This window comes from Microcaecilia unicolor, chromosome 5 (genome assembly GCF_901765095.1).
Source record: "Microcaecilia unicolor chromosome 5, aMicUni1.1, whole genome shotgun sequence".
NCBI classification, from domain to species: domain Eukaryota; kingdom Metazoa; phylum Chordata; class Amphibia; order Gymnophiona; family Siphonopidae; genus Microcaecilia; species Microcaecilia unicolor.
This window is the reverse complement of record NC_044035.1, coordinates 178,647,415-178,661,944: the sequence shown is the minus strand read 5'-3', so window position 1 is coordinate 178,661,944 and position 14,530 is coordinate 178,647,415. Positions and strand designations below refer to the sequence as shown.

Here is a 14,530-nt window from a genome sequence, read left to right as displayed (position 1 = left end):
GCATTCCATGGGCGGAATCAGCACTTATACGGATAAGTGCTGATATCCACAGATAGCCCTGAAAATGCAATTTAATTGTCCAGGAGCCGTTTTTGGGTGGTTAAATTGCTTTGAATATCAACCACATTATTGCCAGTTGAAAGTTTTGGTTTATTCATTTAAAAGACCAATCAGAGGAAGTACTGTTTGTTCCTTTGAAAGGCCAGCCAGCCAGCAGAAATACAGTATACTCAAACAGAATGGTACTGCAATACTGTTTTGTACATTACATCAGGCAGTGTGCGTATTTATATGTTTTGCAGACAAAGAAACATCTGTGATTTTTTTTTTTTTACCATTTATTTTATTATTTTCATATATAAACATATCAGAGTGTAAAACATTTCTAATACGACCATATTGCTAATCAAATTTCCAGAACTGTTTACATTACTAGTTCCACTCTTCCGTTACTAGAACCCCCCCTCCCCTCTTCCCTCCCCCCCCCCCCCCCCCCCATCGCTTTAGCCCACTTATTATTATCATATACTTAACTGTTCTAAATTGTGCTGGGAGGACAACCATTGTTCATAAAGCTTCCAAATCTTTTGATGCTGCACTAGACGGCCAGTCTGTAGTGCTGTAAGTTTTGACATAAGGCAGATATAATCCAATTTCTGCAAGACTCTCTGAAGGCCCGGCAGTGACGGTTGTTTCCAAGCTGCTGCCAACACCAGCTTGCCTGCTACAAACAATTGTCCAGCAAACTGATGTATTGGGTTTTGGATTCCTTTAGGCTTAAAGTGTAGCAAACAATAGTCCATCTTCATTGGGTAGGTCACCCCAGTGACCTCAAACAGAAATTTCAAAATCGCAGCCCAGTATTTCTGAGCGTGCGTGCAGGCCCACCAAATATGGAACATGTCTCCTATAGCATCGCACTGCTGCCAGCATGTAGCTGAACTTCCTCTAAACATCTTTGCAATGCGATGTGAAGTGTAATACCAGCAGTATAGTATTTTGTGTCCATTCTCAATCATGGAGCTAGAAATTGAGACTTTAAGCAAAGATCTAAATGTTAATTTCCACTGCTGGAAGGTGTATGTTTCCCCCAAGGCTTCATTCCATTTAGCTAAGTAGTGTTCTACTGGGTTGGAATATAAAAGTAATGCTTCATAAAGTCTTGATATACTGCCCTTTCCTCCCCCTCTCACCATGCCCAGTTCTATCTTAGTTTCTGATAGACTAAGCTCATCTTTTGCCCTTCACTTTATAAAGCCTTGCACCTGATAATATTGGAAGGCTTGTAGGGGGAATAGTCCATGCTCTTTGCAAAGCTCCTCAGAAGATATCGTCTTACCCTCCTCCCACATTTGGCCTAACGTACATAATCCCATATCCTCCCAACTACAATAGGCCCTGGTGTCCCTTCCTGGTGCAAAATGAGGAGCAAATCTGAGATACATGTGCCGCAAAAACCTACGCCCTGGGAAAAACTGTTCTCGAACCTTACTCCAGGTTAGCAAAGGCCACTGCATTAATGGAGGACATCCCTTGATGAGCTCATCCAACTCCTGTTTAGCTAGCCATGGTATAGCCCTAAGCGGGAAGGGGCCCATCCAACCCTGCTCAATCTTTATACTTAATTTCTCTATGTCAGTAAACCAAGCAGCTAGTGTTCTAAGATGCGCTGCCTGGTAATACAAAATGACAGAAGGGACCCCCATTCCTCCTCGCTCTCTTGGTTGATACATAACTTCCCTTCTAACTCGTGGGGGTCTTTTTTTCCAAATAAATGAGAAGATGTCCCTCTGGAGGCCTCGTAGGAAGCTACCTGGGATAGAAATCGGTAACGCCATAAAAAGATATAATATCCTCGGGAGCACTACCATCTTTATTGCGCTTATCCTCCCAACCCAGGACAGCTGGAGACCCTCCCACCTCTGCAAATCTGGGAGCAACCGTTTTGCTATCTCAGGGAAATTAACCTGGAAGTTAACCCCCAGATATCGAATGTATCGCGGTGCCCATCGGAATGGGGCTGTAATTTGTAGGCGGGACTTTTGTTCAGTAGGTATATTTATATCTAGCGCTTCGGATTTGTCTAGATTAATCTTAAAACATGAGACTTTCCCATAGGCATCTACCATCTCTAATATTCTCGGAAAGGAGGTCTCAGGGTCTTTCAGCAATAGCAAGATATTATCCGCAAAGAGGAGAGCCCGTGTCTCAAATCTACCTAATCGTGGCCCCTTAACCTCTGGATGTGTCTGAAGCCTGACCGCCAGTGGCTCCATTACAATAGCAAAAAGCAGGGGGGACAGTGCACATCCCTGCCTTGTTCCTCTATATAAAGTAAAGGGCTCTGTCAATCTACCATTTATTCTAATGGAAGCTTGAGGGGTTTTATAAATTAAATGGTGCCAATGAATAAAGCATCCCATGAATCCCATTTTATCCAGCACTCCAAACAAGAAGGACCAATTCACTCTATCAAACGCCTTTTCAGCGTCTAGCGACAAGATGCATAGTGGGGACTGTGTGTCTTGTGCATGGTATACCATGTGCAAGGCTCTGTGTATATTATCGAATGTCTGTCTCCCATGTACAAAGCCTGCCTGGTCTTCATGGACCAGAGAGGGCAGATATTTCTGTAATCGTGTCGCCAGAATCTTCGTGAAGATCTTATAGTCTATCCCTAACAGTGAGATAGGCCTATAAGATCTGCAGAGTTGCTGGTCCTTCCCCGGTTTGTGAATGACCGTAATATTGGCCAGGTTCCATGTTGGTGGGAGCCCCAAACTGGTCTCCAAAGAGTTAAACACCTGCAGTAGCAATGGGCTAGAAGCTTCCCAAACATTTTATAGAATTTGTTAGTGAAGCCATCAGGGCCTGGCGCCTTTCCTGCTGGGAGCTCCTTGATAGTATGAATAACCTCTTCCAATTCAATGGGGTGTGATAACATCTGGTTAGCACTGGCCACTAGCCTGGGAAGCTCTAAACCCTCTAAATAGTCTGCTATGTCCGCGTGCACTACCTCCTCGCCTCTAGCATATAGCTTCTCATAAAAATCTTTAAATGCTGATTCTATATAATCAGAATCTGTATGGGTGTCCCCTCCCTCATCTCTCAGGCTCGCAATTATGTTGCGAGTTGTTCACTGTTTAAGCCTGTAAGCCAGAAGACGGCTAGCCTTATTGCCAAATTCGTAGTGGGTCTGTTGGGCCTTCTGAAGGTCCTCAGAGAGATCCGCCAACTCCTAATCACAAATTTGATTCCGGAGCCGGCGAATATTGTCTGAACATGTCTGCAAGTGTTCTAGTTGTTTCCGGAGAGTCGTCTCCTCGGACATCCGCTGTTTCCTAACATGTACCTTTAACGCTATAAGGTGACCCCGCATGACTGCTTTAAACCCCTCCCAAACCACTATCGGTAAGACTGTTCCATTATCGTTAAATTGGATATATTCTTTAATATTGTTTTCAGTGCTTGCTATATTGGTTGGATCTTGCAAAAGAGCCTCATCTAGACGCCAGCCTTTCTGTCCCCCACGTGCTTTAGGTAATATCAGCTGCAACAGAACCGGGGAATGGTCCGACCAGGTCCTGGGTAGTATCTGATGTGACCCCATCATCCCCGCTATTGATGCCTCTCCTAGCCAATAATCAATCCGGGAGGATGACTGGTGGACTGTAGAATAGTACGTATAGCTACGTTCTCTCGGATTTACCTGCCGCCACAGATCTATTAAATGCCAGTGGTTGACAGATTCATGCAATCGTGCTCTATCTCTACGGCCATAATGTATATTGCTCGAGGAATTGTCTAGGTGAGATTGCAAAGTAAGATTAAAGTCTCCCCCTACAATGAGGGAGCCCTCTATATGTTTCTGAATTAACAGATCTAGCTCTGAGAAAAATCCCTCCTGCTGTGTATTAGGTCCATATACGTTTATTATACTGTAAACCCGTCCTAGCAATGAAAAAACCACCAGGAGATATCTTCCCCCCCTATCTCTAACCACTTTGAGAATATCCCAGGGCTTATCCCCCGCAAATGCCATCAGTACCCCCTTGCTCTTTGTATTATCGCCATTAGACGCAAAGTATATGTTAGGATATTTCTTATGGTAACATAGATATTCGGATCTGGGTAATAAATGGGTTTCCTGCACCAGGACCACATCTGCTTGCAGGCGGAGCATTTCTCTAAACAAGAGTTGTCGCTTTCTCGGAATGTTCAGCCCTCTGGCATTGAGCAGTAATAAATTAATGACTGACATGTATTATCTTGATAGGTCTCTCTATTGCCTTCTAGAGTCTGAGCTAGTTTGCTTCTCTGCCTCTCCTCCATTCGCCACCTCAGGTTAATCCTCCCCATAGCTTTCTGATAGGTCTCCTCCCATTCCCTTCCCCCTTGTCCCCCTCCCTTCTCCCTCCCTCCCAAATTTGAAAGCTGCCCCTGTGTATCACTAAGGGCATCCTAGGAAGAAGTGTGAGCTGATCATTCCGTGCCCCCGCGGATGCTCTTGTATATTAAATCAAAGCCCTGTTTCTTTTCAATTCCAATCTCTCTATAGAACTGTGTGACAACTTAACAACATAACTGGTGCGTGCACATTATCAACAGAATCAAATACATCACCCAATCACTTCTTAAGGTTCATTGTCTCTTTGTCATTGACGCAGAGCAGCTGTATAGATATCTCCGGGCCTTCAACTGATTCATCAACTACACATGAACAAAGGTCTCCCCTTGGGTTGGGTCCCGTTCAGGTCACTTTGGTTGCCGACTGTTGGCGCTTCAGGCGTCTCTGGCCATTGCCTGCTCGTTGCCACTTTGGTGGTATCACCCGCGATGGACCTCGTTTTGCCGTTGCCGCCGGTGTCTCCGTCTCGCCATCTTCTGGTAGGACTTGTTTCGCCTCTGAAAGTGTTCTTATTTGCTGCATTTTCCTTCTTTATAGAAGACTAATGCAAATGGGTGTCTCCACTTATAGCGGATCCCCAATTCTTGAAGTCGTCTAGTGACTGGCTTGAGTTCCGCTCTGCGCTTTAACGTGGTAGCGGCCAAGTCCTGGTACACTTCAACTGCGTACGTGTCCCATTTAAAGTTTGGGGGTCTGTCGTGCCGCTTTTGCCACTTGCTCCTTCACCTTGAAGTCCCTGAAGCATACTATTATATCTTTGGGCAGATTGGCTTGTGGGGAACCGAATGCCCGATGGGCTCTCTCAAGGTGGATCGAAGCGGGCTCTATCACAGTACCTCCAGCTGCTAGTAGCTCACTCACTAGCTTTTGTATAGTGTCCTTGCAGTCCGCATAAGCAGGGGATTCTGGTAGTCCCCGGAAGCGTAAATTGCATCTGCAGCTGTGGTTCTCCAAGTCTTCTAGCTTATCAAGGACTTGTTGGTGGGCTAGCAGGCTCTCCGTGGTTAGCTGGTCCAAAGCATCAGTTGTTTCTGACTGAGTGTCTAACCGGTTCTCCGCCTCTTCCAATCGAGATCCAAGCTCTCTGATTTCGCCTTTAAGGTCTGCTCCCATGGTCACCAGTTCGCTGCGCATGGCTTTTAAGTCTGTCCGTATCTCTTGTAGCCATTTCTGCCACTCAGGGCCCATCTCTTCCTCGAGTCCCCCTTGGTTTGCGGTGGTGCTCGTCTCCATTGGGGATGCTGGTTCTGTGAGAGCCGCCGCCGCTAACGCTCGTTCTGGGCGATTAGGTGGTGCGGTCGCCATTTTGTTTTCTCCTTGCGCCAGCGATGTGTATGCAAAGCGGGAGAAATCCACTCTCTCCGCCTCCGCCTGCATCTGACGTTTGCTCCCGCTATATTGCGCGCACCTCTGCTCTCGGTAAGCAGTGATTTCGCCGTGTTAAACAGGCTTTTTAACCTATTAATCTCCGCGGGTTTTACGGAGCTCAGCTAGCAGGCATCCATGTTGTTTTGTAACGTCACTTCCTCCATCACATCTGTGATTTTTAATTAAAACAGAAAGGATATGTTGTCTGTTTTTTTTCTCTTAAAAGCACATTCTTTGGCACACACTTCACATATTTTATCCTTGTCCCATGTTTTGGTCTTCAGTTCAGAGCACTCCCTTAAACTTTAGACTAGAAGCTATTTTTCTGTATTACTTCTGGCTCACAAATTAACCTTTACTTTACCCCTTGACACTGGGCCTAAGTTCACATTTACAGTCAGCAATCCTAACCTCTTGAGTCCTGAACACATCTCACAGGGCCCCCCTAAACTTTGGGCTCTAGACGTTGACCCATTCATTATTCCTGTGCTTTAATCCAGTACTGCACATCATAACTCATGAATGATATTGTGCATCAAATATATAGTTTTTTTGAATACTACTTCATTCTACTTGCAGGCAGTTAAGAAATTATCCTGGTTTTATATTGCAGTGGACTTTGGTCCTGGGGAACTGAGGAACTGAGTTCGATTCCCGGCACAGGCAGCTCCTTGTGACTCTGGGCAAGTCACTTAACCCTCCATTGCCGCATGTAAGCCGCATTGAGCCTGCCATGAGTGGGAAAGCGCGGGGTACAAATGTAACAATCAATCAGTTCTTCAGGAATGATATGCCCAGATGGAAGCTACAGTTAGTTATGGTTCTTATTTTTTTATTATTATTTATTTATAATTATTACATTTTTACACAAGCATATCACTTGTTACAGGAAAAATTCCACTATAATAATCAATATCACAAATTCAAATTATAAGAAAAGACATTTTTACTCTATAGCTTCATAAAAGTCCACTATAGGAGTCCAATATTCCTAAAACTGGAGATAACAAAGGAAAATTCTTCTTAAACTAATTGAGAGAAAGACGTATTTCTGCTCTCGTCTTTTAACTAGGCGCTCTTCTAGCTATTAAAAAGGAAGAAAGCTGATCAGGATCAAAATACACATATTTCTCGGATTGATATGAAATAACACATTTGCATGGATACTTAAGATAAAATGTAGCACCCAGTTGCAATGTCTCTTGCTTCATTTGCAAGAACGTTTTTCTTCATTTCTGCATTTCCATCGCCAGGTCTGGAAAAACACGAGTTAATAAACCACGAAAAGTTTTGTCCTTTTTTTGGAAAAATTTTCTTAAGATCCAGACCTTATCCGAGGGTAACGCCACTGTAGCCAATAAGTTTGTCGCTGTTATTTGCTCTGTATCTGACATTTCAAGCAAAGCTGAAACATCCAAAGGTTGATTATTAGCAATAACATTTGGTTGTTGAGTTTCTACTCCTCTCACAGAAATATAAAAGACCTGGGAGAAAGGTGGAATATCTTTTTCATCAACCTCTAAAACTTCTTTGAAGTAATACTTTAACATTTCTCTAGGAGAGATTAGTAGTTGCTGAGGGAAATTGATGAAGCGTAAATTATTAGATCTCGAAGTATTCTCTAACATTTCTGATTTTCTCCGCAAGTTAAGCAAATCTTTAAGCATAGTTGTTTGAAGCATCTGTAAATTTTCTTTTTCTTGTTTAGCAACTACAGCTTTAAGTGATTTTGTCTCATTCTGAATTTCCCTCATTTTTCCACCTAAAATCACAACTTCTTCATTTAGGGGCATAAAGTTCTCCCCAACTCTGCAATTAACAGCCACAAACTGTCCAAAGTCACTTCTTTAGGTTTTTGTAAATATTTCCAAGTGCTATGTCCTCTGCAATACCAAATTAAACATGCGTCTCACCTTCAGTTTTCTTCCGTTCCCCATCATTTAGATTTTCCGCTGTGTGGGCAGGCAGGGAAAGAGAGAGACCACTTCCCTGTGTCCCCGCCGTAGCCATGGCTGCCTCCCATCCAAGCTCACCCCTCACCACTTCGGTACCTGAGGTGGCGGGCGCTGCTAGCGGGGAACTGCACCGCACAGGCTGAGGAGGAGGCGCCCTTCCGTCGGGGCTCAGAGAGACTTCCAGTTCAAAGGGCAACCCTCGTTCTCCAGCTCCGGGGAGCCCTAGCGAACCGCTCTCCAACGGTAGCATCGAAGCTTGAACCCTCTGCAGGTATGCTTCTATCGAACCGGATAGGTTAGAGGCTTTTTGCTGCTGGGCTGCAGCAGCAGCAGCTCTGCCTCTCCTTTTCGGCATTTCCAAAAAGAGAAAATTTTTTTAATCAGGTAAACCGCAGGAGCTCAGAAACACATCTGGCTCAGTCGGCGGCCATCTTGGACTCCCTCGATTTTCCAGTTATGGTTCTTATATTCTGCTTTTACCAAATAATTCCTAAGCAGATTGCATAAAGTGCTAGAACATAATCTAGGATCATATATGAACACATTGGTTATTAACAATACCCAAAACATGTTTTTGAAATAAATAGGTTTTCATTGCTTGCTTAAAAAGGTCAAAACTGAATAGAGATCTAATTGTGTCCGGGAATGACGACCAAAGCACAACTGCTTGATAAGAAAATACTGTCCGAAATGTTTTCCAATAGTGCACACCCTTAGGACTAGGAAAAGTTAAAGTGACATATAAGATGAGACGTTGTATATGTAGGCTAAGCATTTGCCCCCTAATTCTATAAACTTGCGCATGCAAGTTATGGAATATTGTCAGGTGTATAACTGAATATAATAATTAGCTGCTAATTGGGATTAATGACCACTTATTGACTATAATTGGTGTTGGCACTAATTAGGAGTTGTGCACATAACTGCCAGTTGATATTCTGCAAATTATATGTGTAAAATCCATCATGCGTAACTGCATTGATCTGGGAAAGGTTTGGGCAGGCCAGGGGTGTGCCTAGCATTTGCACACACAGGCTACAGAATACTAACAGTTATTTGCCAAACTGCCTACAGTTAGGCATGAGCATTTGCACCAGCCATTAAGTTGGCATAGGTGCTTAGGCACATAACTGAACTTACTGTAGTATTCTACAACAGCAATTGCACACGCAGTTGCCGAAACAGAGTTCATACTTAGTGCGCATCCTCCCAATGCCTAACTTCAGGCGATCTATAGAGAATTACCCCCTTTATCGCTAAGGCTGCCTATTTTGGCCTGGCTCTCAACCCTTCTGCTTGTTTATCTATGGATCTGGGTGGAGAGATATTGAACTTGTCATGCTCCGTCTGAGAAACTAGAAAAGAAAATCATAAAAATGATAGCAGTGACTCTTGGCAATTAAATTGCTGGCTTTTGAGATAAATCTTTTTTTAAGTCAGGTTCTGTGGTAAGCTGCACGAAAATGGACTGTGGAATTTGAGACTAAAAAATGGCTCCCACAGCCCTGTGCAGTCCAACATTCTCCCATACACATCCCTAAGCACAGTCCTGGTACTTTCTGCTACACATTCCCAAACACACCCTTCAAAAAAAGTAAAACAGCAGACCTTTTGAATAGTGTCTGAAGAAGCACAGGCATGCTCTGCTCCAAAACCCTGACCTTTCCTAGATTTCCTTCATAAGGGATATGAGGTCCTGGAGCAGTGTTTACACAGTGGCTTAATCCTCACACTGCAGTTGGCATGGGATTGCTCTCAGGTACTACTCAAAAGGTCTATGAGTCAGGAGAAATCAAGGGATAGGGTGTTGGTGATAGTTATCTGTTTATTTATTTAAGCATGTTTAACTGGCCTATTACCTAGGCAGGGTACAGAGATACATACATACATAATATATACACACAAAGCAGATTTTTACATTGGGTGTTATCAGTTCCAATCAGTAAGCAGAAAAAGTTATAATTGGGGCCTTTGAATTGAGGAATTATAGATTACTGTTGCATTTCTAATTGTGCCGCATGTAACAGAAACTGTTTTTTTTCAATATTTGACTAGGGAAAAACTGCCCTATGCTGTCATCCCTCAGGTTACAGCCTGATTAATTGGATCAGCAAATGTGTGTTTCTTCCAAATTAGATTATTTTCCTCCATCTTTTTTCTTTCAGCTTTTTTATGATTTCCCCCACTGACCAGCAAGTCCAGTGCTGGTCCTGGCTTAAGAAACACATGCCCAATGACAGCGATCTCTTCCTAGAGGATGTAACCTGGAAGTATACTGGTAAGATGTATTTTGATTTTATTTGGATTTAGCTCATGTATTTTCTTAGGAAGTTCAAGACCAGTTACATTCAGGTATAATAAGTATTTTCCTTTCCTCAGAGGGCTTACCTGAGGCAGGAGCATCAGAGGGACACAATCATTAAATTGAGATAAGGAGTAGAATATTCTGAGCAGCAGAAATTTTGGTGCACAAACATTGCACAAACATCACACTGCATGTCATGTCGGATCTATAATTAGTTTAAATATTTTTCCTTTCAGCTCTGAATCTGATTGGTCCACGTGCCGTGGATGTACTCTCAGAGTTATCCTATGCTCCAATGACCTCTGACCACTTTCCATCTCTCTTTTGTAAAGTAAGTGAATGTATAAATTATGTTTCAAATTATCCTGTTGCCCTGTAGTGGGTGATTTTCAATGTTGTATATATGTAATTAAGACCATTGTAAAACGGTTATTTCAGGTAGGACTTTAAACAATTTGGCACATCCATTTTGGACCTGTAAAAGGAGATGATAGTGAAGTGATGTGCATGGTTTTAGAAGCTCTAGTGAACTTGGCAGGAGGCTGGACCTGGTGTGTTTAAGTTGTTTTTCTGTCTATATACAATTGTATCCAGTTTGTGATCACTGTAATTAAGTTCTGCTTTGATCACTCATGTCAAAAAGATAGCGTGTGAGTATTTTTGGCAAAACTAAAGGATGGCTGTACTTGTACCTCAGAAATTCAGTGGCAGATGACAAACATTGATGTCACCAGAAACTAGTGGGAGTGCTAAACATGTAAAAAAAAATATATATTTTTTTAGCTATAATTAAAAGCCAGTTGTTGCTTCCCCAAACCACCTTTTCCTTTATGTTATAGAGAGAAAAAGAAACTCCTTAACCCAGGAGTCGTCAACCCAGTCATGTCTGGTTTCCAAGATACCCACAATGAGTATGCATGATAAATCTGCATGTACTGCTTTCACTGTGTGCATATCCATCTCATGCATATTCATTGTGGCTATTCTGAAAACCTGAGGACTGTGTTGAGAATGAATGCCTTAAGAGCTTTAGAAATATGGAAGAGTTTTGAACGTTATGCTTTTAGAAGTTGTTATACTTGTAAGTTATGTGCTCAAGATTGAATGTCAGAGTAGTTTATAGTTTATTGAGGTTTGATATACTGCCAAGCCTAACTGGCAGTTTACACAGGTCTAAAATTTTCTGGAAAAAAAAAAAAGAACTACGATATTCGTTAGAAAAGGGAAGGATAGCAGGCATACAAGAAGCTAATCTCACAGGATAGCAGGCAAACAAGAAGCTAATCACACACAGAAGAGGGAAAGGAAGGGTGGGGATAGGGTGGAGAGGGGGAAGCCAGATGAGAGAATTACAGTAGACAAACTGAAAGGAAAGAGAGAAAGGAGTAGCATAGAGGGAAAGGGGTGGAAAAACAGCATCTAATCCAAGGTAGCTATACACTAAGTTGGATTGAGCCTGAGTGAAAAGCCAGGCCTTTAGTCCTACTTTAAAATTCTTAAAGGATGGCTCTGTTCGGATATGCAAAGGGAGGGAATTCCAGTGGGAGGGAGCTGTGAAAAAAAATGCACAATGTCTAGTGGACTTGAGCTGGACCAGACGATCATTCAGTGAGCGAAGAAGGCAGCAGATAGGGGAATATGGAATAGTGAAAGAAGAGAGATATTGTGAGAGACCAAGCCTGTGGACTTTGAAGGTGAGTGTTAGCATTTTGAAAATAATGCACTGATTGATAGGGAGCCAGTGATATTGTTCAAAATAGGGGGAAACATGATCACGGTAATGAGCATAGCATAGTAGGTGGATGGCTATATTTTGAAAGGATTGCAATCTTTTAATGGTAGCCTGTGTGCATCTAAGATAGAGGATGTTATAATACTCCAGTCTTGTAGTTTAAAGGGCAAGAATCAAGAGAGTGGAAAACGGTGGGACTGAATTAACGATGGACAGCGCACAGTTGATGGAGGACAAAGAACCGTATTTTACAGACATTAGCAACTTGGGACACAAAAGTAAGATGTGAATCGAAAATGATTCCTAGGTAACGGAATGAATCTACTGGTTGAATGGATGATCCAAATCAGTTAAGCAAACTGGATGGAGCGGAGACCGCCCCCTGAGGGGCATAATCGAACGTGAACGCCCATCTCCATGGGCACGTATCTTCGAGGACGGATACGCGAAGGGGCGGGACAGACCGTATTTTTGAAAAAAGATGGGCATCCATCTTTTGTTTCGATAATACGGTTGGTGCCGGGCAAATCCGGGTGGATTTCAGCTGGGCGGTATCGGTTTTCAGCGATAATGGAAACCGAAGGCGCCCAGCTCAAAAACGAACAAATCCAAGGCATTTGGTCGTGGGAGGGGCCAGGATTCTTAGTGCACTGGTCCTCCTCACGTGCCAGGACACCAACCGGGCACCCTAGGGGTCACTTCTAAAAAGTTTAAAAAAAATTAAAATACTTCCCAAGTCCATAGCTCCCTTACCTTGAGTGCTGAGCCCCCCAAATCCCCCCAAAACCCACTCCCCAGAACTCTACACCATTACCATAGCACTTATGGCTGAAGGGGGGCACCTAGATGTGGGTACAGTGGGTTTTGGGGGCGGTTTGGAGAGCTCCCATTTACCAACCTGAAGTCCACTGCACCCACTAACTGCTCCAGGGACCTGCATACTGCTGTGATGGAGCTGGGTATGACATTTGAGGCTGGCATACAGGCTAGCAAAAAAAGTTTTTAAAGGTCTTTTTTTTTTTCGTGGGAGGGGGTTAGTTACCACTGGGGGAATCAGGGGAGGTCATCCCCGATTCCCTCCGATGGTCATCTGGGCAATTGGGGCACTTTTTGGGGACTTGTTCGTGAAAAAAAAGGGTCCAGAAAAAGTGACCCAAATTCTCACTTCTGCTGCCCTTCTTTTTTCCATTATCGGTCGAGTGCGCCCATCTCTCCTCGGCCAATAAACATGCCCCAGTCCCGCCTTCACCACACCCCCAACATGCCCCCGTCAACTTTGTTCGTTCCCGTGACAGACTGCAGTTGGAGGTGCCCAAAATCGTCTTTCAATTGTACTGATTTGGGCTCCCACGGGAGAAAGGCGCCCATCTCCCAATTTGGGTCGAAATATGGGCGTCTTTCTGTTTCGAAAATAAGCTGGCCTGTGAACCAAGAAGCTAGGGTTTTATCTTTGTTAGACAGGAGGGAGGGACAGTATGGGTTAGTGGGAAACAACAATAAAATGTCATCGCTATAGAAATGAAATAAAACACCGGTAGATTGGATCAGGGTTGCCAAAGGGCTTAAAAACCAGTAAAGAGCAGAGGTGATAGAACGGAGCCCTGTGGGACCCCGCAAATCAGAGAACAGGAGGAGGATTTTGACGTAGAAGTGAGAAAGGAATGAGGAAAACCAGGATAAGACAGATTGATGAGGCTGAGTGATGAGAGTTGAGACAGTAACAGAGAGTAGTCCACTAGATCGAAAGGTCAAGAGAAATGGCTAGGACAATGTTATGTTTATCAAGGTGGGTATGGAGGACAAATGCTTTTTCAGCAAAGGAGGACATTCGTGAGAACTGACAGATTCCTTTCTCTTGCCACTTGTATCACTGTAGAAGCACATGTTTCTTTGACCACTCCACGGCTTGTCTTAGTGAGTGACTGCGCATGTTTCTCCTTCCTTGCAGGAAATGAGTGTGGGGTATGCCAATGGTATTCGGGTGATGAGTATGACACACACTGGAGAACCTGGCTTTATGCTGTATATCCCTATCGAGGTGAGAAAGAGATTGTATCATGCAGTAAAGGGGCGGATTGCCCAATATAAACAAACAGAGGTCCTCTTAAAAGCACAGGGATTTACAGACCAGTAATATAGGAATAGCTGCCATTTCATGAACCTCTGTGCCTTTAAGAGGGCAGACTCAGAGGGGCTGTACTACTGCATCAGTTGAGGCAGGGGCTTGCAGCAATAGCAGACAGATCCTGCAGTAGCACAAGCTGCAACATTACAATAAAGAGAAAAGGGGAGGGGACAGGATCCTCATGCTCAGGCGGATTTTTGGTCACATACCACCCCTGTACATTAATCCAAATACACTTATGCTGAGAAAGAGTAGTGTAACCTAGGTAACTGTGATGAATTTGTCTTCCACCCCAATCCTTAACTGGAAATGGCAACAATACAGATTCAATAAGCACTGAAAACACATTTAATATGTGAAATAATAAAACCACAGCTTTTTAAATGACCTGACAGAGCAGTTTCATCTAAGTGCCCAAGCCCTTTCAAAATACCCTCCCCCAATGTGGGAAAGGGAGGAGCCAAACAGTTATATAAGTACTTGAGTTCTTCCAGATACTATAGTTTGCATCTGGCAACCAAGACCTCAGTTTCTTTCATGGTGTAATCTCCCCACCCATACTTCCCTAGTTTCATCTAGTTACTCGTGTCCTAGTTACAGGAACATCCTTAACATTATTTTATTTTGAGTATACCTT

General features: G+C 43.4%; 1 protein-coding gene across 2 annotated transcripts in view; it reads left to right on the top strand.

Annotated features, from left to right (window-relative positions):
• PDPR (pyruvate dehydrogenase phosphatase regulatory subunit) overlaps positions 1 to 14,530 on the top strand; it is a 275,395-nt gene that overhangs the window by 225,308 nt on the left and 35,557 nt on the right. For both annotated transcript variants that reach the window (XM_030203621.1, XM_030203622.1), the window contains exons 14-16: positions 9,897 to 10,009; positions 10,273 to 10,367; positions 13,717 to 13,806. In XM_030203621.1, the coding sequence (XP_030059481.1) occupies positions 9,897 to 10,009; positions 10,273 to 10,367; positions 13,717 to 13,806 (298 nt within the window). The remainder of the gene's footprint in view (positions 1 to 9,896; positions 10,010 to 10,272; positions 10,368 to 13,716; positions 13,807 to 14,530) is intronic.